General features: G+C 48.6%; 1 protein-coding gene across 1 annotated transcript in view; it reads right to left on the reverse strand.

The window, feature by feature from the left end:
- Positions 1-2585: 2585 nt before the first annotated feature.
- CLSTN2 (calsyntenin 2) overlaps positions 2586-26284 on the reverse strand; it is a 640464-nt gene continuing 616765 nt past the window's right edge. The window contains exons 10-17 of the mRNA XM_060099612.1: positions 25100-25266; positions 17870-18018; positions 13664-13881; positions 9344-9514; positions 8729-8874; positions 8475-8598; positions 7510-7694; positions 2586-5374 (exon numbers count right to left, since the gene is read on the reverse strand). Coding sequence (XP_059955595.1) covers positions 5180-5374; positions 7510-7694; positions 8475-8598; positions 8729-8874; positions 9344-9514; positions 13664-13881; positions 17870-18018; positions 25100-25266 — 1355 coding nt within the window. The 3' untranslated portion in view covers positions 2586-5179. The remainder of the gene's footprint in view (positions 5375-7509; positions 7695-8474; positions 8599-8728; positions 8875-9343; positions 9515-13663; positions 13882-17869; positions 18019-25099; positions 25267-26284) is intronic.

Here is a 26284-nt window from a genome sequence, read left to right on the forward strand (position 1 = left end):
CAAGACCAGGAGATCCTCACGGGCAGGGCCACGACTCATCCATCCTCCCTTCCCCATTCCTGGCACCGGGGGTGGCACACCACGGGCGCTGAGCAAGAGTTTGCTGAATTACATTGAACATAGCTGCAAACACGGAATCCCATCTGTTCACTGATGGCATATGGGGGTGTCTGATTGCTTTCTGGGGTGCTGGTGGAGGTGACATCTTCTGTCTCTTTTCATCTCCCTGGGATAGTCAAGTTTGGCTTCTAACTCACTTCTTACCAAGTCAACTAACTCTTCTTTCTGGTTGGTGCCCAAAGGAAAACTAGAGCAAGATCTATAAAACAGGTACAGAATACATGTATAAAGTAAAGCAAATAAAGGCAGGGAAATGAAGGTGCTGGAGTAGGCTTCAAAACTTTCATTACTCGTTTCCTTTGCCTACAGCTGGACAACGGAAAGTGGTTCCATGAAAATTAAATTGTGCCCAGGGCTTTGGCTTGTCAGCCTCGATAAATGTCTGATGCAGCTAGAGAATGGTGTAGCATCCGTAGCCTGCCAGAGTACATGGCAGGAGGCTTTGGGGATCACCCAAAGGCCTCAGAATGATCTTCCCTGAAAAACATCTAGTTTGCACTGGTAAATTTTTTCAGAGGATTAGACCAGCTCTCTCACTTTTTTTGTAAAACTGATTTGGTTAATTTAAATGAGAGGACAGTTAAGAAAAAGTCCTCCTTTGGCTAAAACTGAATCATATAGCCAAGAAGAATGCTAATTTTGAAGTGTGCCGGGGCAGGCTTTCTACTGATTATGCTGTATTGATTCAAACAGTCACAAGACTTTTAGATCATTTTTAGAGTGATGGCATGAGCAGGGCTGAATGGAAATCAGTCTGAAATAATGAACATTCCTGCTTAGAAATCATTATGGGCTGAGTCACTGGGGGAAGGCCCTGGGCCTGGGAGTTAGCCCTTAGCTCAATGGGGTTTGTATTCCAAGGTCAGCGGGTTCCTGGACCCAAGCCTTTCAGTTCTTGAGGAATGCTTGCCTGCGTTTGAGGCAATTCAACAAGGAATAAGTATTTTTTGGTTTTGGTTTTGGTTTTCCCCCAGAACATGGATTTTCAAAACAGCTTAATTAAGGACTGTGGTGTTATTTGCTGTTTATTTTGGAGGCAAAGACCACTGGGTAGCTGATGGGAGGGCTTAAGATAGTAATCTGCTTTCCCTTGGCAGCTGGAAGGCTGCTTTCCCCACACACATGGTTGAGGTGTGCAAACCATGGCCCCTGGGCAAAATCTGGCCGGCTGCTAGTTTTTGAAAGGTCAGTGGGCTCAGAAAGGTTTCTCCATTTTTAAATGCTTGAAAATAAAAATCAAAAGAGTCATAAAATTTTGTGACATGTGATAACAATATGAATTCAAATTGCCTGCTTCTTTTTAGTGTTCATAAATAAAGTTTTTTGGGAAATATGAGCCATATCCATTCATCTAAGCATATTGTCCGTGGCTCATTTCATGCTACCGTGGCAGGGTCAAATACCTGCAACAGAGACCACATGGCCTGCAAAGCCCGAAATACTTACTAACTGGATCTTTACAGGTGAAGTTCGCCCGTCCCTGTTGTATAGGAACAGAGGACATTGCTTCCCCTTCAGGAGCCCGACTCCCTGCAGGGTCCAGGTCCACCAGGCACAGCCCTTGCTACAAGCAGAGGTGGGTGGGCTAAGCCCTGCTTGATAGCATGGCTGTGTACATTCACGAAAGAGGTGGTGAAAGCAGAACCCGTGTTTTTGGTAGCTAGATGAACTGGGGCCTTGGTCAGATTTATAGCATTTGATGAAACCTACTAGAATATACCTTTCTTGTTCTTTAAGACAGATGACCAACTAGCTGATTGCTTTACTCCACTAGGGCAGCCATTCTGTACTGGCTTCTTCAACTCAACCTCTTCTTTAGCTTCCTCCCTGTCACCTGAGTCACGTGAGAGGTTTCCGCCTATGTATTTGCAACTTCCAGAGAGCAGGATCTGGTCATCCACTTGGCAAGACAAGCACTGGTCTGGCCTGTGGCCAAACTGGTCAGCTGTTCCCCCCAGTACAAGTGTACATGTACTGCTGCTGCTGTCTGGGTGAGAAGCCACAGGGGATCTGGCCATCTGGGAGTTTTGGTTCCCAGATGCCAGCAGATGGAGCCTGGGCAACGCTGGCCTTATGAGTGGCATTTTCCACCTGTGGTTAGAATCCCTGCGAGAGGGCAGATCACATCACTCACCACTCACCTGGATACTCCCCGAAGCTTCTGCTACTTTTATATACTCTCCCCTTCTTATTCTCACCCATGGCGCTGAGCAGGGTGCTGGGAACATGATAAATGCCCACTGACCCAGCAGCATCACTTCAAGTGCCTTGTCCTTGGGGCTGGCATGCAGGGTGACCTTCCATGGCAGGAGTTGATGGAAAGGGCTCAGTGGGAAATAAGGGGACTTGACCCCATTGTTTCTCTACATATGAGTCCAGTCACAAATGAATCAACTCTGCTGCCCTGGCCAAGCTCCACTTTCACCTGTTCCCTCCCCCTGCCCCTCCCAGCCCTGAAAACCCCACAAAATGGTTTCACATGCCCCAAGCAGCTCACCGAGCCGTGAATAAGTGATGTAGCCATAGCAGGCAGTTGGAGGGCACCAGACCACCTTCCCCACCACAGCCAAACCGAAAGACCTAGCAGAAGAAAGCACTCTCATGAACACCGGACTTCAATGTTTTCAATCAAAATCCAATTCAAAAAGAATTGGCTTTAAACCTATAAATACAGTACTCATTTTACTGCCTTAATTTTGGAAGAATTCTGTTAGCTCCTAAATGCCTGGCTAAAAAGTCTCTTTTTATTTAACTAAGGGGACTATGAGGACTACAAATCCAAGATTTTCTCCTTCTAGGTGTGCAGACCCTGCCTGATAGAAAAGGGCTATTTGACTGGGAATATTCACAGAGGTGTCTATTTCCATTCAATGAATATAAAGCCCCAAACTCCTGCCAGCGTCTTTTCTAAGGAGGGGAAAATCAGAGCATGCGTTGAGTTTGCAAATGTGTCCCTCTTCTTCCTGTGACTTCTCCTCTCCCTCCCTCTGCATTCGTCTCTTGTATGATTTCTATGCCTGACTGTTTCTCCTCTGCAACTATCAAGTCCTCTGAGGGAGGAGCTTCTTCCGCTTTCTCCCTTTTCCACAGCTGCTGGTAGAGCACTTAGCACGTAGTAGGTCCTCAGCAATGCCTCTTAGCTGCATGAATACAAATAAGTAGAATCAGGGTGGTAGGCACTGGGCCAAGAGTGGGGAGTCCCGTCTTGTCTATGCCTCGGAATGACTCTGAGCAAGATGCTGAATCTCTGAACCTCCGTTTACTCATCATGAAAATGGGTCTAACAAGAGGCGTTCCCCACTCCCTCATGGGATTCTTGTGAGGCTCAAAGGAGGAAACAGATGCAAAAAACACGTTAGGCGAAGGAAAAGGCTGCCTAAGGTGGTTTCCTCAAATCAGAAGGTTACAAAGACCTGTCACGGATCCTCACTGGGTGGAGGTCAGACTAAAAGACATTGATGGTGGTCTCCCTTCCTAAGCTCTCTCTGAGTAGGAGAGTAGCTGTGTCTCTCTGACACAGGGAGTAGGATGAACAGATTCCGACCTTTCTTTTGAACCTGAATACCCTGTGCCTAGGGACGAGCTCTGTGCCCGTGCCAGTACGGGATGGGCTGGGAGTTGGGGTGGGGGAGAGAGGGGACAGGTCATACATATTGAGGACAAAAAAAGCCCAAGACATTTGAAACAAAGACGTTCTTAGAGCCTCATGGAAGTCCTCTAACAGCCCTAGCTCTTGCCTGCTATACTCTCCGCCAGGAAAGATCACAGACCAGTTACTATAGCAACAGTTCTCCTCCAAAAGTGTCCATGTTAAGATGGAGATGGAAAAGGTTTCCTTATTAAAACAAAGAAGAAGGAAAGAAGGAAATGGTTTTTGGATGTATTTGCCCTCCACCCAAAGCATTGCTCCTTTTCTGAGAAGAAGAAAGAAGCTGTTATCATGGCAAAGATGCTTCGAATTTCTAGCAGTTAAATCTCCAAACTCTTATTTTAGACTCGGCGCAGTTCATGCTTGTTCCAAAACATCCAAGAGGAGTGTATCTTCTCAAGAGGCAAACCTGTGAACTAGGGGACGAGGGACCCTAAGACTAGACAGTGAGAGCCTTGTCAACCTTGGGGTCGCCCTCTGGACCGGGAGAGCCCAGCCACCCCGTCACCCAGCTCTGCGTCCACCCTGAAGCCCTTCCTTCTGATCCCTGGCTGCAGGCTTGTCCCTGCTGTCACCCAGGGCAGTGGCTATGTGCAATGCTTCCTGGCCCTCGTGGTGTCATGTGGTGGGAACCCCCAGCAGGGCAGCACCGTGGGTCTCAGTGGCTGCCAGGAAGGCAGGTTCTCAGAGAACTTTGGCTGGAACCAGGCCCTGCTGTGGCCAAGGGCCTGCTCCTGGTTTCGGACTTTTCATATGAGCTTCTGTGGCCTCACAAAGGACAAAGGGAGAGGCTCTCCAAAATGGAAGAGCACGTGTGTGTGGTGGTGGGGAGCCGTGGGGACAGCCTAGGCAAACCCTTCCCTGCAAACTTGATTCCACCTCGGTCCAGACGTTCTTTTGAAGTGTTGAGGACTTAGACCTCGGGCGTGTGGAGTCTGACCATCCTGCTTGTAGGAAGCAGCCTGGAGAGGCAGGTGCGAAGAACTGATGGTCGGTGTGGAGACACCACGGAGTCAGTGCCCGCACGGGGGGTTGGAACCTCAGGACCCTGAGAATGTGGAGCCCAGGTAGGGGAGCGACATGAAGGCTGACCTTCTCCCCTGCAGGGGAGAGCAAACACGGTACCCACAGATCTACTGACAGGCTGCTGGGTGAGCCCAGTGCAAGAGAAGTGGGGGCCACAGGACAAAGTCCCCCCTGAAGTCCCCAGTGAGGATGACGCTGGGCTTCTGGGAACCTCCCCAGGGCTGGGACGCGGGGAGTACCCAAGGCGTAAAGGGTGGGTTCCAGGGTGCTGGGGAAGGCCTGCCGGGACCTGTCATAGAAATCAGAGGCGACGCGATAGGCTGGGGCGTACATCGGGGCGGGGCTTCCAAAAGGGACACGTGGGCGGGCGCAGACGGCCGGGCACTAGTAGGGGAGGGTGGAGTCATCCCACTCCAGCTGGGCTTGCGCGGCTCCGCCCGGCCCGTGTCCGCCCCTGCCCGCTCCCTCCTCCTCGTCCTCCTCATCACTGCCCTCGGAGTCGCTGCTGCTCGAGCTTAGGTCTTCCTCCTCCTCCTCTTCCTCGGTCTCATCTTCCCCACGCCCTGGGGCTCCGTGTTTCTGGATGGCAGGGAGAGAAGGGAAACGCTCATCAGGGGTCAAACAGGAGCCACGCTGGAGCTTAAGTTTCTCCCTCTATTAAGGAGACATTTAGGGCCCCTTGGAACTCCTTCCCTTGATGCTAAACCCTTGGGCTGGGAGATAGGCTTTCTGGAACGGAAGTCCTTTGGTGAAAGACCAATCGGAGGGCTAAGGACAAAGACAAGAAATGGCAAATTCCGGACCCCAACTCAAGGTAAATCGTTGCGTTTTTTTTTTTTTTTTTTTTTTTTTGCGGTACGTGGGCCTCTCACTGTTGTGGCCTTTCCCATTGCGGAGCACAGGCTCCGGACACGCAGGCTCAGCAGCCATGGCTCACGGGCCCAGCTGCTCCGCGGCACGTGGGATCCTCCCGGACCGGGGCACGAACCCGTGTCCCCTGCATCGGCAGGCGGACTCTCAACCACTGCGCCACCAGGGAAGCCCAATCGTTGCGTTTTAAACATTGGACATTTAGGCCGATCCCATCCATCATTCAGGGAGGCTTTCGGGCCAACGTTTCTTTCCTGGCATTTCTGAAACCTATCTACATAGGTCTTTAGTGACTTGCTTCTCAATGCGAGGATAGCATTTAAGCTTGTACCCCTCTTCCAGGTGGGAAACTAATGTCTCTGGGAGCAGAAGGTCTTCTAAGCCAAGACTCGGCTGTGCCGCCCCTCAAAACTACTCCTTTCAGAAGGACAAAGTTCACGGTCCTCATTTTCCACGCCTGCCCCTCACCCCTGGGGGTTTGTGTCCTCAATCTCTACCCCATGCTTTTCCAGTCCCCTCCCCCCAGCGTTTCGGCAATTCCAGTCAAATCTTCTTTCTGGATTTATGTTTGGAGTTCATAAACCAGCCATAAGAGCTGTGAGCCCATGCTTGGCTACATCCCCTCTCTGGAGTGTTTTCTCTTCTACCTCTGCTTCCCCCAGATCCTACTCATTCTCAAGGCCTCTCTGAGGCTCCAAGAAATCGTCCCTGGACAGCCCCAAAGGCTCTCCCTGCTCATGCTTCACTGACTGCAGGCATCACCACGTTAGCCCTTGGTGAGCACGCTGTGGCCGGGTACTCAGAGCGCTCCTGGCATAATGGTCTTGCCTCCTAGGCCCAAGGCTCAGCTCTCTGAAGGTGGAAATGCTGGGGTCCCCAAAGTGTTGCGCTCAGCCCTATACCTACAGCACGCGCTGGGACAAGCTGACCTGCATTGGCACGCTGGCTCTGAAGTTGGAGCAGGAGGCCAGGTGAGGCGGGGAAACTGGGGACTGGCTGGGATACTTTTCATTCCTCAGTGGCTCCTCCTCATGGCCACTGACTCCCTCGCTTTCTTACTCCTGCCTTTCCCCCCACCCAGCAGCCATGGGCAGACCAAAGGGCCCGACGGAAGCGGCTTTTCTTGAGTGTCCTATGTCCAGATCAGGGACATTTGGACACTCATGGGTGGATTCTGGGGGATGATGGGCCACTGGAAAGATAACTTTAGAATCAGACAGGCGTGGGTTTGAATACTGGTGGTGCCATTACCAGCTCTGGGAGTTTGGGTACTTTACTTTCCCTCTCTGAGTTGGTCCTACCTTGGTAAATGAGGAGGGCGACTCCCACTTCACAGGTTGCTGGGAAGATTAAATGAGATGGTGCGTATTGAGGACCTCGTGCAGTGCTGGCATGATGAGGGCTCAATAAATGGCAGGTATTACCATTGGGTTTTTGTATTAACATATTCTGAGTCTTTAAGTGAGCTCTGCAGGCAGATGGAGCAAAGCCATCTAATGTATACTGGTAGCTAATCAAAAATTCAATACTGAGTCCCTGAGAGTGAGTCAGCTCTGAGCTAAATACTACAGGGGAGGCCAGGGACAGACACTACGTGGCTGCTTGCCTTAAGAAATGTCTGGTTTTGTTTGTTGGGTGAGAGCAATTCACACGTTTTTTAAGCAGTGAATGTATTTGGTGGGTAAGTGTGGCTCATGCAGGTTGAGAGGCTGGAGGAGCCCAGAGAAGGGAAGGACCAGTGGGGCTGGGCTAGCTGGGCAGGGCTTCTGGCACAGGAAGGATGGAGCTGGGTGGAGGAGAGGCATCCCGCTCTGAGCTCCCAGCCCCCGCGTGACGATTGTTACCTCCATGGGGTTGACTGTGATAGTAAGTGCCGAGTCGTCCCAATCCATCTCGGCTTCCTTGGCAGCCTCAGACTCCTGGGTGAAGTGCTGGTGGGCGATCCGGACCCGGTACATGCCCATGGCCACGACAAACACTAGCATGCACACGGAGATGATGATGACCACCGTGGCAATGCTCGGGACCACTGGAATGAGGAAGGAATTTGCAGGACGTGGTGAATGAGGGACTAGCTCACCCTTGGGATGGAACACGATTGAAACATCCATGTGTAGGTTAACATCTGCCCTACACTGCCCAGTTGGAGAGCTCTGGGTCAGAACCTTACTCTGTCTGGGCTTCACTTTTTTCATCTATGTAGTAGACTTCATCATTCCTATCCCATGGGAAGTAGCGAGGAGCAAATGAAATCATCTATGTGAATTTCCACAGAGGCACATAGTAGGTGCTCAATAAGTGCACATTCTCTTTGATTTCTTGCTTTTTCCATCAAAGCATAGGGCAGCCCCCTTCCCCTCCCCACGAGAGCTAGAAACTGTGGAGTTCAGTCGGGACAGACAGAAGTGCCCGCCAGATAGGAAGACAATATGGAAGGTACTGGAACAGACGTAAGGGTGGGAGACTTTGCAATATGGTGCATACGTGTGTGTGAGCATATGTGAGGGGCTCAGGGAAGGCTACATACAGCATGTAGCTTTGAGTTGGGTCTCAAAGGACTTGCAAAATTTTACCCCAGCCCTTTGTAACATCTGCTATTATACATTTCTTATAACTTCTTGTGTACTTGACCTGCGCCCTCCTGAGGCCATGAGTGCCCCAGAGCCAGGCCCATAGCTTCTCCATGGCCGAGCACCTCCTTCAGTTCTGGGCGCCTCTGGCTGCTGCACCCTAACTGTCTGTTGAGTGGACGGTCTTGAGTCACCATCAGCACCTGGTGTCCCGAGGTCCCTCCTCCCATGTGACCTACCTGAACTGCGCTGGATGCTAGTCTGGGATTCCGGGTGCTGGACAGACTGGAGGAAGGGAGGCTGCACGATGAGGTGGTTGACGTGCTCCTTGTCTGAGACCCTGACCTCATGGAGGACGCTGACCTGAGAAGAGCAGGGAGGGATGCTGTGGACCGGGAGTGGCAGGTGGACCAGTGGCCGCAGTTCTCCCGAATAAGCGAAGTGAATGAATGGGTGGGCCAGGGCTTCCCTCACAACTGCGGGACTCACTCACCTCCAAGTTGAACTCATTGCTGGTGTAGCGCCCATTGAGTTCCGAGCACTTGATCCTGAACCGCCGGGCCTCCAGGGCAGCTGGACGCCAGTTGCGGTAGCGGATGTGACGTAGCACCTGCTCATAGCGGCTCATGGAGCCCACACCTGTGTCAAGAGACCACACCTGTCATAAGAAGGCAGAAGAGGGGCTGGGGAGACAGGCCGCAGCTGCTGGTGGTGTGGGTCTCCTGAAGTCGGTGAGGGTAAGAGCTCAGGGTGTTTAGGGGCAGACAGTGTGCCAGTGCAGACATTCTAAGGAGCCAATTAAACTGAAGCACGGAATTTCCACATAGATTGGGCTCTGACCACAATGTTTGGCCTCAATCTGAGATCAAACATGGTAAGAGCAGGCACCCGCCTAGTTTCTACAGATTTCCCCAGGAGTGGAACGGGAGCCAAGTCCCCAGGATACTGGAATAGCTCGCCAAAGGAGGGGCTAGAAGTCCACGCTCTGAGGTCAAGAGTCCCCTCCTGACCCACCTCCACAGGAGATGGAGCTGCCATCACACTCATGACTCCCTGGACAAGGCCACTGAGAAGGGACCACTGGGTGCAGGACTGAGCATGGCCTTACCATAGATGGAGTAGCCGGCCGTGGAGTTGGTGGCGTCCAGGTGTCGCTGGTGGAGCTCACTGTGGTTGAGCTCCAAGCACTCCTGTTTGGGGTCCAAGTCCCCTCCCAGCACTAAAATGTCACAGAAATCTAAGTTGTGAAGCATTTCTTCAAAAACTGCTGGTTTGGGGGCTGTAGGAAGACAGACACATGGAAAACACAGGAGTGAGGACAGCTCAGGTCGTGGCCCTGACACACCGTCCTCCTCCTCCGTCACTGAACCCCAGGCTCAGGCTGGGTCAGGAGGAGAGGCTGGGGCATCCCAAATATCACCTCCACTGCTCAGATGGATGTCCAGGCAGCCCCTGAGGCTGGGCAGCACGAATTTATGTGAAGAACATGAACACAGCAGTCAAAAGATGTGAATTGAGGGCTTCCCTGGTGGCGCAGTGGTTGAGAGTCTGCCTGCCGATGCAGGGGACACGAGTTCGTGCCCCGGTCCAGGAGGATCCCACATGCCGCGGAGCAGCTGGGCCCGTGAGCCATGGCCGCTGAGCCTGCGCGTCCGGAGCCTGTGCTCCGCAACAGGAGAGGCCACAACAGTGAGAGGCCCGTGTACCGCAAGAAAAAAAAAAAGATGTGAATTTGAATACCAGCGCTGCTTCTGAGAAGCTGTATAGTATTAGAGAAACCACCTCCTGCTCAATTTCCTTATCTGTAAAGAGGGTAAGGGCATTGAGAAGATTGAAAACAATGTGTGGCACAGAATAGACGCTCAAGGAGGATTGGTCTCCTTTGGGACCACAGATGAGTGCCCCTCCATCAGGCTCTCATAGCTTTCCCTGCATGGTCATGGTGTGTGTCTCTCTGTCTCTCCCAGCAGACTCTGAGCTTCTGAAAGGCAGAAGTACTTTGCATGACTAACTCTTCAGTATCTGAGGGGCTGGCAATGACACATTGCTGAAGTGGAGCTGCACTGGTGATATAATTAAATAAGTAAATTTGTTAGTCTAGTTGGCAAGCTGTTGCATCCCTTGGCAAAGTTCCTCAGGGAAGGGTAGTCTGAGACACTCCATCTTCTTCTCCAGGGTGGGCAAGGTGTGGAAGCAAGTGGTCGGCTCGGGCTCCCAGACTTTTTGCCTTTGTGGCACCAACCCTACCATTTGTAGAGGACACCCCTCCCCTTGCCAGTTTATGGAAGGCTGGTCCTAGGGCTGGAGACTAGCCAGTCTGGTCCCTCTTCTTCACTGCAGTGTGGCGCTGACCTGGAGGTGCCGGCTCCCTACCCCCAGCCTCCAGGGGTGGCCTTTAGTGTGGAGGTGGGAGCACTTTCTCCATCACTAGAACTGTTGAATGTAATTGCCGCCTGTGGACTTTATCCTGGCATCTGTCCCAGGCCCTGGCAACATGGCGGTCAGCAGACCCATCTTTCCAACCCTTGTTCCTGTGTTTCTGGTTCCTGGACAGCCTAGCTGTCCTTGCCTGATACTATGACCCCAAGTTTCCCAGGGGAGTGTCTGAGTATTTGAATGCTGGACAGGTTGGCACTCCTAAATGAAAATCCTACTTTAAAATAAAAAGTGATTAGTAGTTACGGAGTCCTTGCTATACGCTAGGCACAGTGCAAAGGAAATCCTAACAGACAGACACTAGAGGAGGTACTCTTACTATTCCCATTTCACTGATGGGGGAATGGACAGTCCATGGGGTGGGGTGCTGTGGATTGCCTGGGGTCACACAGATGACAGGGGAGGAGCTGGACGGCAACCATGACCTTCTGATCCCACACTTTGTGAAAGTCTCAACCTCTGGGCCGGTGGTCTTTGAATTTTTTTTTTTTTTTTTTTGCGGTACGCGGGCCTCTCACTGTTGTGGCCTCTCCTGTTGCGGAGCACAGGCTCTGGACGCACAGGCTCAGCGGCCATGGCTCATGGGCCCAGGTGCTCTGCGGCATGTGGGATCTTCCCAGACCAGGGCACGAACCCGTGTCCCCTGCATCGGCAGGCGGACTCTCAACCACTGCGCCACCAGGGAAGCCCCTTTGGATATTTTTGATCTTGTGGGCTTTTATTGAAAAATTTGTGAACAAGTATATTTACTCATTAAGCAGACTGGTATATTTTGTGCATGATAAAACATTTATGAAAACAAATGTTGAAAGGATTCACTAAAGATGAGAGAGCTATTTTAAATAATTATTTTGTTTTGTTTAGTTTTTAAGGGATACCAGAAACATTTTTTGCTCTCAACGGATATATGTTGTTATAAATAATTTCGTACACTTACTTTTTAAATGCTTGCCAATCTCAATGGCTTCGTGTAGCGTTGGCAAAATCTAAAAGCACATTAATATACACTTAACGAAGTCTGTCATTAATAATGGTACACGTATACCTCTCTTTCAAATGGCCTGTGGTTTCTGGGTTTTCTTGGGAGCTGTACTCTTGTCAGGTCAGGTTGGGTCATCCTGGCTCCTATGACCCAACTGCTGACTGATTGCTCACCCTAGGTAGGGGGCATGTTCACCCCACCATTTTCTCTCGTTCTCTTGCGCTTGCATATGGACAAAATCTTCCATCAGTTTCCCTGATTCCCACTGTGCCAAAGGGACTGTACTGGGCTCAGGGACTTACTGGCAAATCAATAAGTTGGGCTCTGGAGGAGATCCTTGTCAGGTCTAATAAACAGATAATCACTACTGAGGGCTCGCCAGTGTGTGTGAGAGAGCGCGCTAGTGGCTGGAAGTGTACAGAGTGGTTGGGCGTGTACAGTAACAGCCTGGGGTCAGGGTGGTGGGGTCTTCTGGAAGAGGGGTTGAAGGTAGAGATTTTTGTTGGCAATAATGGGGAACGGGACAGAGAGGGACCTTCCAGGACGAGGGTAGAGAGTGAGTAGACATGTAAGCTAACACAGAGGGAGAGAGGGGTGTGATGTCATTGGTACTGAAACAGCACAAAGAGTGAGTCGATGAGGGCAGAAGATGGTGGTGGAGAGGGTCACGGGTGGCACATGCCATTAGCCTGCTCGTTTATGGCACCCATAATAATGATTATTCTTACAACGATAAAAGTGAAATTTTAGAAGTACTAACAATAGTTCTCGGGCACTCGGCTATGCAGTCTGCATGCACCTCTCATAAACAGAAGGTGAGATGTGGACCCAGATAATTGCTTGTCCCTGCGTTGCCTATAGGCTGATGTCAGGCCTCGGGAATCCAGATACTCTCAGCTACAGCCTGCAGCCACTGCAGTCCGAGGCCCTTCCTTTTCCTGTCTGATATTAGCCACAGATGAAGGCAAGAGGGAAGATCACACGACCTAATGCACCTTGGAGTGTAACTGGGAAACGGTGCTGCCCAGACAAGTGGTATAACACCATCTATTTTTGTGAGCTAAGAAGGGCTGTCTTGCCAGACATCCCATTTGCTGGGGACCAGCATGGTTTAAGGCAGGGGGTAGTTAGGATTATTATAGAAGCAGCCCTTCAGGAACTCAGACCCACTGGCACTAGCCCATCGTTAGCAGCTGCTTTGGGAGGGGGAGAGGGAGAGTTGAAAACATTCTTTTGGAGGAGGCAGCAAAGGATGGTTCTCAAACTCGTATTCCTCCCGTAGATCTGGGCCCCAGGTTTTCCTGCCTTCCTTCCATATCCTTCCATCCCTCTCCCCCCACCAGCCGAATATACTGTAGCTTTCAGTGCAACTCAGTGTTTCTTCCTGGCAGACAATTCAAATTACTTTTACTGAACAGCCCTCCCGACAATGAAACTGTTCCAAGCGTTGAGAGGGATATCGCTGAAGGAGACTTTTACGGGGTATACATTAAGATGCAGCTCTATTTTTTTCTCCATGCTTCTTTAACTTTCTTCTCATTACCAAAATAATACACGTGTACTACAGAACATTTTGCAGTTGTAGAGAAGTGAAGGGGTGCAGAAACAAATTGGCTCTTTTCCTGCTTCTCAGAGAATATCACTGTTAGCATTAGGTGTGTTTCCTTCTGGGCATTTTTCTACATATTTTTTTCTTGACAGAGTTGCGATCACTCTACACGTAGCTACTCTGTAATTTGCATCTTGCTTTTTTTTTTTAAAACTTACTGTTTGGCCTAAGTGCCTTCCCTCCAACATCATACCTCTTCTATGGGGGTGCCACAATTTTCTAAGCCATTCATCCCTCTCTGTTATTTATCTGCATTGTTTCCAGGCTTTTTTGTTCCATTATCATAAATTACCCCGCTATGGTGAACAATACATCAGTTGTCCCGAAGTATGATTGACGAGAATTATACTTCATGTGAGAATTTAAGGTTCCACCCCCCCCAACCCAGTGTGCGCCTGTACCTGTGGTCTTCAAGTCACTGGGGGCCTCGGTTTTGGCGAAGGTGCTCACAATCTTGATGTCGGGGAAGAGGGTAACCCCTTTGGTGCTTTCAAACTGGGCAGTGGGTCTCCAGAAGCGGTCCGTGCCATGGAGGGTGATCTGGGGCTCGACGGCCTGCAGCACCATCACGTAGGCGTCCACGTCAGGGAGGCTGATACACACATCTTCTCCAAAGCACCTGGGAAAACAGCAGTCACGGCAACTGAAGAGCAAACCCTGGAATCATCCGGCCATGGACAAAGATACATACAGCCACCTCTAGTCCTCGACGAGACATCCTGACTGCCCGAGAGCCTCTGAGGATGTCAACAGACATCCAGATTCAAAGCCACATTTTAGTTAAAACTACTAGCAATCTAGGGACTTGAAAGGATTAGCTCCTGGGTGAAATAGGAATTTTCTATACCACCACCAAGTAACCATTAGACCTTTACTTATCCTTTAACAAAGTAATCAATGGCAACATTAATTAGACAGCAACTGCTTGTTATGTGCATAAGGATTTGGTAAATAAATTGTCTCGCTGGTTAGTTACAGCCATCTTACTGAGTGAGACCCCAGGGCTAAACTCTCCTGCCTGCTGGAACAGCGTATATGTTCTCTCTCTACAAGGATATCACACAAGTGCGGTGCCTCTTCCAGATGTGCCAGCAGACTGCTGTTGTAATCATACTCCTTTTTCCTGATACACTGCCACAAAAATATCTGGGAGCCAGAGTGGTGTGACAACAAGAGCAAAGCCTCGGAAGTGAGACAGGCAAGGGTCCATGCCTGGCTCTTCCACTCCTGGACTGGGAGGCTCTGGGCAAGGGGCACGACTCCTGTGAACCTCAGTCTCTTCATCTATACAGTGGGGATGAACAATTAATTACCTTATAGTAGTAAGGCTTAAATGCAGATGACATGTAGATAGGAAGCTGCCCAAGAGCCTGCATCATGGTTGGAGCTCAGTACATGTTGACAGATCTGACCGTGTCATCAGACCTCATCAGGCATGTGTGTCACTGGCACTCTCTGCTGATCATCTAGACCAAAGACCTAAGCTCAAATGGAGAACCCCAGGGTCTAGAGAGATGCTCTGGGAAGGATGGGTGGACTCCAGCTGGTGGCAGCCATCAACTTGCATCCCTTGGCAAAGTTCCTGGGGGAAGGGTAGGCTGAGACACTCCAACTTCTTCTCCAGGGTGGGCAAGGTGTGGAAGCAAGTGGTCGGCTCGGGCTCCCAGACTTTTTGCCTTTGTGGCACCAACCCTACCATTTGCAGAGGACACCCCTCCCCTTGCCAGTTTATGGAAGGCTGGTCCTAGGGCTGGAGACTAGCCAGTCTGGTCCCTCTTCTTCACTGCAGTGTGGCGCTGACCTGGAGGTGCCGGCTCCCTACCCCCAGCCTCCAGGGGTGGCCTTTAGTGTGGAGGTGGGAGCACTTTCTCCATCACTAGAACTGTTGAATGTAATTGCCGCCTGTGGACTTTATCCTGGCATCTGTCCCAGGCCCTGGCAACATGGCAGTCAGCAGACCCATCTTTCCAACACTTGTTCCTGTCTTTCTGAAGGTGCCAGGTGACTCCCTTTCTGATTCTCAGGAGTTTTTCTGGGGTCCCCTTCCTAGCTGCCCTCCCAAGCAGCTGTTTGGCTGAGAAATGATTTGATAGGCCAGTAAGGGTGTTATTTAAAGGTCACAGTGATGGTCTCATCTCCTTAATTTAACTGTGATCCCTGGGGACAAGAACCATGACTTTTCTTTCTCTTGCATACTCATGGTATTTAGGAGCTCTATCAAGGCTAGGTTGGTTAATTTAATTCAATTAATAAACATTTGTTGAGCATGATACTATACACAGAAAAATCCTAAAGATGCTACCAAAATCTGTTAGAACTAATAAATGAGTTCAGTAAGTTGCAGGATACAAATTAATATATAGAAATCTGTTGTGTTTCTGTACACTGACAACAACCTATCAGAAAAAGAAATTAAAAAACAATCCCATTTACAATTGCATCAAAAAGAATAAAATACCTAGGGATAAATCTAACCAAGGAGGTAGAAGACCTCTACTCAGAAAACTACAAGACATTGAAGAAAGAAATTAAAGACATTACAAACAAATGGAAAGATATACCATGCTCATGGATTGGAAGAAATAATATTAGTAATGTGACCATACGACCCAAGGCAATCTACAGATTCAATTCAATCTCTATCAAAATGCCAATGGTATTTTTCACCAAACTAGAACAAATAATTCTAAAATTTGTTTAAAACCATAAAAGATCTCAAATAGCCAAAACAATCTTGAGAAAGAAGAACAAAGCTGAAGGTATCACACTCCTGACTTCAGACTATGCTACGAACCTAGAGTAATCCAAACAGTATGGTATTGGCACAAAAACAGACACATAAATCAATGGAACAGAATAGAGAGCTCAGAACTGAACCCATGCATATATGGTCAATTAATCAATGATAAAGGAGGCAAGAATATAAAATGAGGAAAAGACAGCTTCTTCAATAACTGGTGTTGGGAAAACTGGACATCTACGTGCAAAAGAATAAAAGTGGACTACTTTCTCACACCATACACAAAAGTAAACTCAAAGTGAGTAAGACCTGAAACCATAAAACTCCTAGAAGAAAGCATAGGCAGTATGCTCTTTGACATCGGTCTTAGCAATATTTTTTTTGGATGTGTCTGCTCAGGCAACAGAGACAAAAACAAAAATAAACCCATGGGACTACATCCAACTAAAAAGCTTTTGCACAGTGAAGGAAACTATCAACAATATAAAAAGCCAGCCTGATGAATAGGAGAAGATATTTGCAAATAATCTTATATAGTAAGGGGTTAATATCCAAAATATACAAAGAATTTATACAACTCAACAGCAAAAAACAGATAACCCAATTAAAAGATGGGCAGAGGACCTGAATAGACATTTTTGCAAAGAAGACATACTGATGGCCAACAGACACATGAAAAGATGTTCAACATCACTAATCATCAGGGAAATGTGAATCAAAACCACAATGAGGTACCACCTCATCCCTGTCAGAATGGCTAATATCAAAAATAAAATAAATAAAAAGTGTTGGCGAGCATGTAGAGAAAAGGCACTAAACACTCTAAAAAGGCACTAAACACCTCTAAACACTATTGGTGGGAATGTAAATTCGTGCGGCCACTATGGAAAACAGTATGGAGGTTCCCCTCAAAAACTAAAAATAAAGCTGCCATATAATCTAGCAATTTCACTTCTGGGTATTTACCTGAAGAAAATAAAAATGGTAATTCGATAAGATATATGCACACTAATGTTCATTGCAGCATTATTTACATTAACCAAGATATTGAAGCAACCTAACTGTCCAAGGATAGATGGATGGATAAAGAAGATGTGGTTTTATATATTTATGGTGTGTGTGTATATATATATATTTGTATATATATGTAGTATATATATATATTTATGATATATATTTGTAATATAGTATATATTTAACACATATTAATGCTATAATAATAATAAATGATATGTATATATATATATATATACACACACATGGAATATTACTAAGTCATGAGAAAAAAATATCTTGCAATTGGCAACAACACGAATAGATCTAGAGGGTGTTATGCTAAGTGAAATAAGTCAGAGAAAGACCGTATGGTTTCACTTCCATGTGGAATCTGAAAAACAAAACAAAAACAAACTCATAGATTCAGAGAACAGGTGGTTGCCAGAAGGGAGGGGGTTGGGGGTGGGGTGAAATAGGTGAAGGAGATTAAGAGGTACGCACCTCCAGTTATAAAATAAAAAATCCACAGGGCTGTAACATACAGCATAAGGAATATGGTCAATAACATTGTAATAACTCTGTATAGGGACATATGGTTACCAGACTTATCATAGTGATCATTTCATAGTGTATGTAAATATCAGATCACTAAGCAGTACACCTGAAACTAACAAAACATTGTATGTCAACTATATTTCACTTAAAAAAAAAACAACAAAAAGAGAACACAGATCCATTGGGGTGTCCTCATAGGGAGAGCAGAGAAGCTGCCAATAGTTGAAGAGAGGTGAATCCTGTTTTGCGAGAAAACATTCCCAGGGACCATCCCTGATGCCTTGACTGAGCCCCAGGCTGCCCAGCATCCACTCACTGGACCTTGGAAGAGACTTTCAGGCGCCGCACACCCGCGGTTGGGAACTGCCTGGAGTTGATGTAGGAGACCTTCTGGAGGGCATGGTTGATGTTCCCAATGTCGTCACCTTCCATCACCAGGACAGACTGCGAGGGGTTGAAATGATACTGGAAGACAGAAAGCAGTACCACAAGAGAGAATGATCAACCATGTACCCAGTCTCATGGAGACCCTCCATCTCCATGCAAAGGCCACTAAGGCCCGCACAGGCGTCTCCAGAGCATCTGCAAGTGCAGGAGCTGTGTGCACAGGTAACTGTTTTAACCCCTCAAGCAATCCCTGCTGCCCTCTGGTGGGCTTCGGGACCCTCCTCTGTAAGATTCCCTGTGGATTATAAACTCCTGGTAATACCACCGGGAGCCACAGGATGAATTCTGAAATCCCAGACACAGTGCTCTTGGGGCCCAGCCTTTGGTGGGCTCTGGGCTACTATGGGGTCCTTCCCAGAAACTTTCAGCTCTTGGACTGCCACACCTCAGCTCATAGCCCGGAAACCTGGGGCTTTTGTTCCTTTTGCTGTCTTGACTTTGGCCTTGAACTGCTCCCCCATTCACCCTGCACTCCACCTCCTGACCCATGTCCCATCTTTTTAGTTTCCAACCTTAAAGTTCATTTTTAAGTTAATGACCTTCCTTCTCTCTTAGATCTGATTCTTGGTCTTGCCTTCTAGGTGCTAAACTCTGGTTTCCCATGAGTTTTAATCACTTGCTGTTTACACGCCTGCCAGCTGCCCTAGGTTTGTTATCTATCTATCCTATCCTGGGTCCCTGGTATCCCACGCTGGGTGAAGGCCCAGGGGCTACGATGCTCCCCAGCAAGTCACTTGGGTCCTCAAACCAGATAAAGTAGATCCAGACTTGTCTCTTCCATGGTGTTCCCAGCAGTTACTCTTCTTTGAATGGAGCATGGAGCATATATATTCAAATATATATATGTGCTAAGTGAAAGTGTCCATCTTATTCCTATCTCCTATCCAACCAATTTCCTCAACCTTATCCCACAGGTAATCACTGTGCCATTAATTTCTTAGTGACAAATTGCATTATTGTTCAAAATTAGTTGTTTCCCCTCCCAGTGAGATGCTTATAGAAGCCTGTCAACAGGCTTGATCATGTGATTTATGGTACTCTTCCATACAGGATACACATTTTTGTCCTGTTGTGCTCAATAGTGGTCATGTGACTTGCTTGGCCAACAAAAAGTGGGCAGAAGTATTGTTTGGTTCACACCTGGGTGGTAGATTTAACAGCCAGTTAATTCATGGTGCCATGTCCCTCTCCCTCTGCCATGAAATCTGCAAAGTTCCCTAATGGTCTATCAGCCTGGGTCTCACAGTGAGGGGGCCAGAGCTGCAGCCAGTCTTGAATGGGCATGAAGTGCACACAATAAAAAACAATTGCTGTATAATTCACTGAAATTTTAGTCACTTGTTACTGCAGCATAACCTAGCGTATCCTGACAGTTATACTTAAGCATTTTATGAATATATAATCAATGAATATAGATTCCCATTTTTCTCCTTTCTTACACCAAAGGTAGCTTGTTACATACTATACTGTACTTTGCTTTTTTCACTTAGCTTTTGTCTTGGAGATCTTTTATTTTTTTTTAAGTTGTATAATATTATTTAATATTAAATAATTCATTTAATCAGTCTCCTAATATGAACATTGGGTTATCTCCAGTCTTATACTAATAATGGCACAATGAATAATCTTATATATATAACATTTCCTAAGTGTGTAAATGTATCTGTAGAATAAATCCCTACAAGGGAAATTGCTAGGTCAAAGAGTATATGCAGTTTAAATTTTGACAAATGTTGCAAATTTTCCATTGCTAGGGATTATACCAATATGCTCTCCCTCTCATAGCGTATGAGAATGTTCTTTCAAAACCTCAACAACAGAGCATGCTGTCAAACTTGGGACTTTTGCCAATCTGATAGGTGATAACTACTATCTTAGTGTAGTTTTATTTTGCATTACTCTTTCCATGAAGTAGATTGAGTATGTTTTCAAGCTTTTAAGGGGAAATCTGTCTATGTTAGCTTTTCCCTGATATGACTCAGATGTCTTTACAAGAGTTCCTGTTCTGTGTCCGGACCCTATCAGGAAGTAGTTATCTCATGAGCACTGTGGTGCCATTGTCCCGCATAATGAGTCCCTTGCATTGTGACCACCAGCCAACTGATAGCTCACTCTTTGTCTCTTTCAACTATCTTATGATTGTTTCATTGTTACCTCCTCCTTGAAGCCTCCCCAGCTTCCCTCACTTAGGTCCCCACTGAGCTCCTATAGTGCTATGAAATGGTAGTATAATTATTATAGTGCAGTGACTACGAGCTCACTGAGGACAGGGGCTCCGACTGTTATCCCCGAATCTCAGAACCTTGTCCTAGTGCCCCGGAAGCCCCTGTTGGATGAAAGAGTGAATGGTCCCCCGCTGCCATCACTGTTCTTCTTTCCCTATGATCCGGTTTCCTCCTGTCCTCAAAGCCCTGAGCAGGGTCTCTCTGAGCTGCGACGTGTGGTCACAAGCACTGTTCCCTATGCTGGATTCAGGAGCCCCTGGGCATATGCACAGGTGACGTTACAGTCGGCCTCTTGTGGGTCTCTCTCTTGCTGGGGCTGACTCACTAGCTTAGCGTGCTCAGCCGTGGAGATGCCACATGCTGGTGAATCATCAATAGTTCTGAGTGTTTTACAGATCATCCATTTCTCATTTGAGCAGATTGAAAGTCATTCTTCTAAATATACCACTTAAGTTTCCATGTATTTTGCGCTCTCCCCATCCCTGCCAACCCCTGCTGTAGCAGTCTTTTGGTGCTTTTGCTGTCCGTCTGTCTGTCTGCCCCCCACCAGCAGACTGTGAGCACCTCGAGGGCAAGGTCCACTGACTTTATTCAGCATCCAGAGGGTCCAGTACACGACCAGCATGAGACAAGATGATGCCCCCTGCAGAAAAGGCCAATCTCCGAGCCGTGCATGAGGGCTGAACAGAAAAATCAAGCAGTTCATCCAGAAGGATGGACTGGGCAGCAACCCGTGGCATCAGCAGAGGGCATGCCCACTGAAGCCTCCGAGGGAGAGGACAGGTTAGGGAATGTGTTGGATCTCTAGTGAATACCCAAGTCGGGCTGCCAGAGCATCCCAAAGACTGCCACAGGGCTTGAGGCGGGCACTGGCTAGCCATCAACACGGTTCTTGCAGGATCAATTAAACCCTCCACTAGAACAGGTTTTGCTTGTATGTTTGTGTTGTCTTTCGTGGCATGACTGAAGGTCGGTCTCTGGTTTTGCGAGATACAGGGTGGTATTGGCCTTTCCACAGGGGCAGGAGATGGCTTCCTGGGGACCTAGCAAAAGGTGACAGCATTCACTCTCCCTGGAAAGCTGGGCTGTAGCCACAGTGGCTCCTTTCTTTGAACCAAGAAGCGGTTAGACAGATGGTCTTAGCAGAATGGTCAGCTGTCCTGGAGGGTCAGGCTGGGACATCGGTGAAGTCCCTGCCGAAAGCCCTGGCCTGTTCTTTGAGGACAGGCAGGCTGTGGCCCTCCAGGCACCTCGCCCTCCCTGCCAGCTCCTCTGGGCGGGGACAGATGAAGAGTCCCTGCAATAGAGGCTCTTCTGTTGCAACTGTCACGCAGGATTACTTTTCAAAAGAAGCTGGGGCATCAGCAATGCCAAGTGCAAGGTCAGCCCAGCCGGAGAAGGAAACTGTGATTTGCTGAGAGCCTAGTTATCAGGTTTTCTAGGGGAGATCTGTATCTATATCTATATGTATATCTATATCTATATATCTATATCTATGTATCTCATCTGTATGTGTATCTTTGCTATATTTGATACATAAATATATGTAAGGATATATAAAATATATATATGTTATTCAATTCTTACATCACTACAAAATAATACTAAGTCCATTTTACACACAAGGAAATTGGGGCTTAAAGGATTAAAGCACCTTGCCCAAGGTCACCCAGGTCATGAATATCCATACTGTGCTTTGAACCTAGGAGGGCTTTGTCCCAAAGTTCTTGCTCTTTCCCACTCTTCCACACTAGAGGTGACAATTTGGCAGGGATGACGCTATGAAAATCAGAAGTGTGTATTCTTCAGGAATGTGGAGATTCCACAGTGTCTCATATGGATACATAACAACAACCACCTCGATCATGTGATGACTCCAGACATGCTGGAGAAATAGCTGGAAATATGCATGATCCCGGGGAAAACAAGTGAGACGAGGAACCCATGTGGGACCCTGTGAGTAGACGGGATGTTTCCTTAATCACAGCAGGCCCTTACTTTTTGGACTAGCCAGAGGGGAGGGAGGAGGCCAGGAGCCAGTAGAGAAAATACTAGTCATTATTCAAAAAATAAATGAGGGATGAAGGAGGAAAGGCAGGTAGGAAGCTTTTTTTTTTTTTTTTTTTTTTTTTTGCGGTACGCGGGCCTCTCACTGTTGCGGCCTCTCCCGTTGCGGAGCACAGGCTCCGGACGCACAGGCTCAGCGGCCATGGCTCACGGGCCCAGCCGCTCCGCGGCATGTGGGATCTTCCCGCCCCGGGGCACGAACCCGTGTCCCCTGCATCGGCAGGCGGACTCTCAACCACTGCACCACCAGGGAAGCCCCAGGAAGCAGTTTTAATCATTTTCAAGAATGCCTTCTAATCTGAGTCATGTGGCGGAAAGAGCCTAGACTTATTTTGGCCAAGTCCCTGAGCCCCAACCTCCTTACTTCTGAAATGGGGTCATAATATTTAACTTGTTGTGAGAAGTAGGGATAATGAGCTTAAAACAGCCCCCAGTGGGTGCACCGTAACGTCGTGTGTGTTATCATTAACTTCTCATACAGTGAACTAGTTCTTGCCCTCCGCGCCCTAAGGATGGGGAAGGATCGTTTGCAGTGACTGGTTCTGAGCAGGTGGTATTCGAAAAAGTCAGATGAGCCTCCTCCACTCCCCACAGCTCCGGGTGCCACTTCATTTAGCACTTCCTCTTTCACAGGCTAGGACCGCTGTGTAGGAATTGCTATGGTTCTTAATTTATAGTTCTAAGAATGTGTGGCTTTTAAGTCCAGCATCTTTGGTTTATTTGTTCTGTGGTGCTTGGAATCCTGCAACTGTGGCCCCATGGGATGGTCCAGAGCAGAGAAGATCCACGCAGAGGCAGGGAGCAAATCCAGAATCAGAGAGGGGACAGATGCTGGATCTGTTGGAGGACAGATTTCACTGGCTTGACAAAACACTGAGGGAACAATACGAACAGTAGACCAAGGATAAAACCCCAGGCTCTGCCTGTGAGGATATCTGTATGAAATGTGCCATGAGGGGCTTGCCTGGGCCAGCTGCCATGAACTTGACAGGTGGAATGCTGGCCTTTGCAGTACAGGTGGTCTTGTGAGTTTCCTTCAGACAGGTGATTAGCTATTAGAGCACCTGTGTGTATGTGTTTCATGCATGTTAAACAATGTTCTGGAAAGTCATCCATGCTTTACCCTGCTTGTGTGCTCCTCCCATCTTCCCCCTCTGACCAGGGCTCCAGGGTGAGCATCCTGAGCCCCACACCTGTCCAGATCATGCTCCCTTGCATGGAACCCTTCAATGGTTGCTTGTTGCCAACAGAAAAAAAAAAGTAAACACCAGACATTAACAAGGCCCCATGACCTGGCCTCTGCCTACCTCTCTGGTCCCGCTTTCTAGCTTTCCTCCTGCAATTTGGGCACTTGTAACACTGGCTTCCTGCCTAGAGTGACCGCCCTGCCCTCTCCCTTGCCACCCACTGCCTGCCTTTCTCCTGGTTGGTTCTTACCCATCCTAAACAATACGCTCAGACTTCACCTCCTCCAAGGAGCCTTCCCTCACTGCTGTTTCTCCTGGTTCTGAAGCTCTGGAGCAGAACTGCCTGGGATCCCATTCTGGCTGTGCTCCTGACTCACTCTGGGATCCTTGGCAACTTTCCTTTCTCCTCCAGGCCTCCATTCCTCATGTGCAAAATGGGAAGATTCATGGTACATTTATCATAGGTTGTTCTGGGGCTTAAGTGAGTTAAACCCATAAAGGTTTTAGAACAGTGCCTGGTACCCAGGAGACCCTCAGTAAATGTCAGTGCTCATAATCATTGGAGCACCGGATGACAGGTGTCTGCTTGGGCCACTGAGTGCCCCAAAGACAGTAATCTTGGAACATTCATTTTCGTGTCCCTCTCCCCAGCCCAGAACCAAATTATACGGGAGTCCACGGAATGTTTGCTGAAGTGACTGCAACGTCAAGTCGAGGCATGATTTGCCCAGATCACTGGTCTCTCCAAGGCCAGCCCAAGTCAGAGCCCCACAAGTAGTCGGCCACTGAGAGCGTAAGGGAGAGGGCCCTCTGTTGGAGGGGTGACCCCCGTCCAGGAGCGGTAGGCCTGGGGTGGGGAGGCTGGGCAGCTCCATGGGCAGTGCTGAGTGGGGATGGATGGGAGGTGGTGGGAAACCTCTGTTCTGGTCACTCCCTCCTTGGGAAAACTTCACAGCTGCTGGGGCCTCATGGGGCTGTCCTGTGTCCCTGGAGACAGAGGGTGGGCCACCCTCACTCCCAGAGAGGAGGCCAAGGGGCTGCCTGCTGTCACTGGGGTCCACTATGATGGAGCAGGGGCTGTGATGATGTTTACCCTGCTCTTTGCTCAGGACCCCGAGGCCTGATGCGGGCAGGCGCTCCTCGGTCCAGGTGAGGCCAGATCTATCCCTGCCCATCATGGGCGGGGAGGTCCTTGATGAGGACCGTCAGCCACATCCTGCGCCCCTCAGGAGGACCTTTTCTCAAAATGCAGCTTGGATTCCCTTGGATCGTTTGAAGAGTTTTATTTTGTGTGGATGACAAAATCGTGAATCTGTTCATATTCCCTTTGGCAGCCAGACATTGCCTGGAGCCCAATCTGGGCCTCAACTTAACAACATAAGACCCAGTGACCTCTGCATCTGCTTTCTAATTCCACCCACCCCGGGGTGACCTTCCTTTGTAATTAGTAGTTTCCATGGTCCAAACTTTTAATCCGACTTTTCTGTATTTCTGAAAGTTATGCCTGCATGCTCCCTCAGTTCCTTTGGGCAAATAAACAACAAAGCAACCCACCAACCCAGGAAACTCGCAAAGCACAAAGCACCGTCTCACCGGGAGCAATGCTGGCTCCTTCCTTACCTTTATTCCTTGGCCCAGTCTTTCCAGGGAGTTGATATCCAGCCCTTCCTTGCAGGCCTGCAGGCAGGAAATCACCTTCTGACTGTCCATTTTGCCAGGGCGGATGGTGAGACTGGCCAGGCTGCCATGGAAGAATTGAGCAAAGCGCGGCTTGGTGACTTCTCCTCCTAAAAGATAAAGAAGCATCGTTATTTGCCCTGCGGACATTGGGTAGGAAACGTCGCTTCAAGGCGCCATCTGGCTGGGGAACCAAGAACACAGTGGCTGCATCCCCTAAACCCGAGCTTTTCCTTCCAAGTGGTGAGCGCAGAGTTGTGAAGCCGGAGTCTCAAGAGGATGTCACTGGCCGCAAAGACCTTGGCCCTCCGCCAGGTGCACCTATTTAGGAATCTGGAATTCCTGAATTTAAAACATTTACTTTCAGAGGCACGGGCTGTCTTAAAAGACAGAAGGGCCTACAGAGTAAAAGTAGGAGAGAGAGAATCTACCAGTGACGAAAGACGCGCCGTGTGCCAGGCTGTCTGCTGGGGGCTTCACCTGAGCGAGCCTGCAGAGAAGGGATCATTGTTTCCCACTGACAGATGAAGAACCCTGGGACTCAGCAAGGTTGAGGGACTTGCCCCAGGACACACAGCTAAATGCTGGAGCTGGTACTCTAGTGGTGTATGTGACTGCAGAGCTGGCATTTGCTCTCCTGTATTCATTCCACAGAGAGGCTGGCATGCGATTGAGGGGTCCTAGAAGCCCCATGTCCCTGAGTTCTGGCTTTCTCACAGTGAGTTGATTTCACATCAGCTCCGATCCAGGTTCCCTGGCATATAAGGGCTTCCTTGATTCTGTTCTGCCTCTGACCTTCTGCTCGTCACCCGAGAGGTTTTTTTTTTACTGTTTCCTCTACTGGTTGTGCTGAGTCCCATCTGAGCCCAGGTCGGCTCTTGTGCATGTGAAATTGATCAATGTGGCTTGTGTTGCAAAGGCAGCCTGGAAGCCACCTCTTGACATTTTTCCCCCTCATTTCCTTAAAATAAAAGCCCCCCTAAGGTCCACTGGAAGCCTCACCTCCTCCACGAGGCCCTCCCCACTGACTTCACTGAGCAAAGACCCCTTCCATCCCTGGGCAGCTTATGTCAATGATCTTAGTCTTGATCTTGCACTTCTGTTTGTTCGGAGAGGTAGCTGAATGTA

The sequence above is a fragment of the Mesoplodon densirostris genome, chromosome 5 (genome assembly GCF_025265405.1).
Source record: "Mesoplodon densirostris isolate mMesDen1 chromosome 5, mMesDen1 primary haplotype, whole genome shotgun sequence".
Lineage (NCBI taxonomy): Eukaryota > Metazoa > Chordata > Mammalia > Artiodactyla > Ziphiidae > Mesoplodon > Mesoplodon densirostris.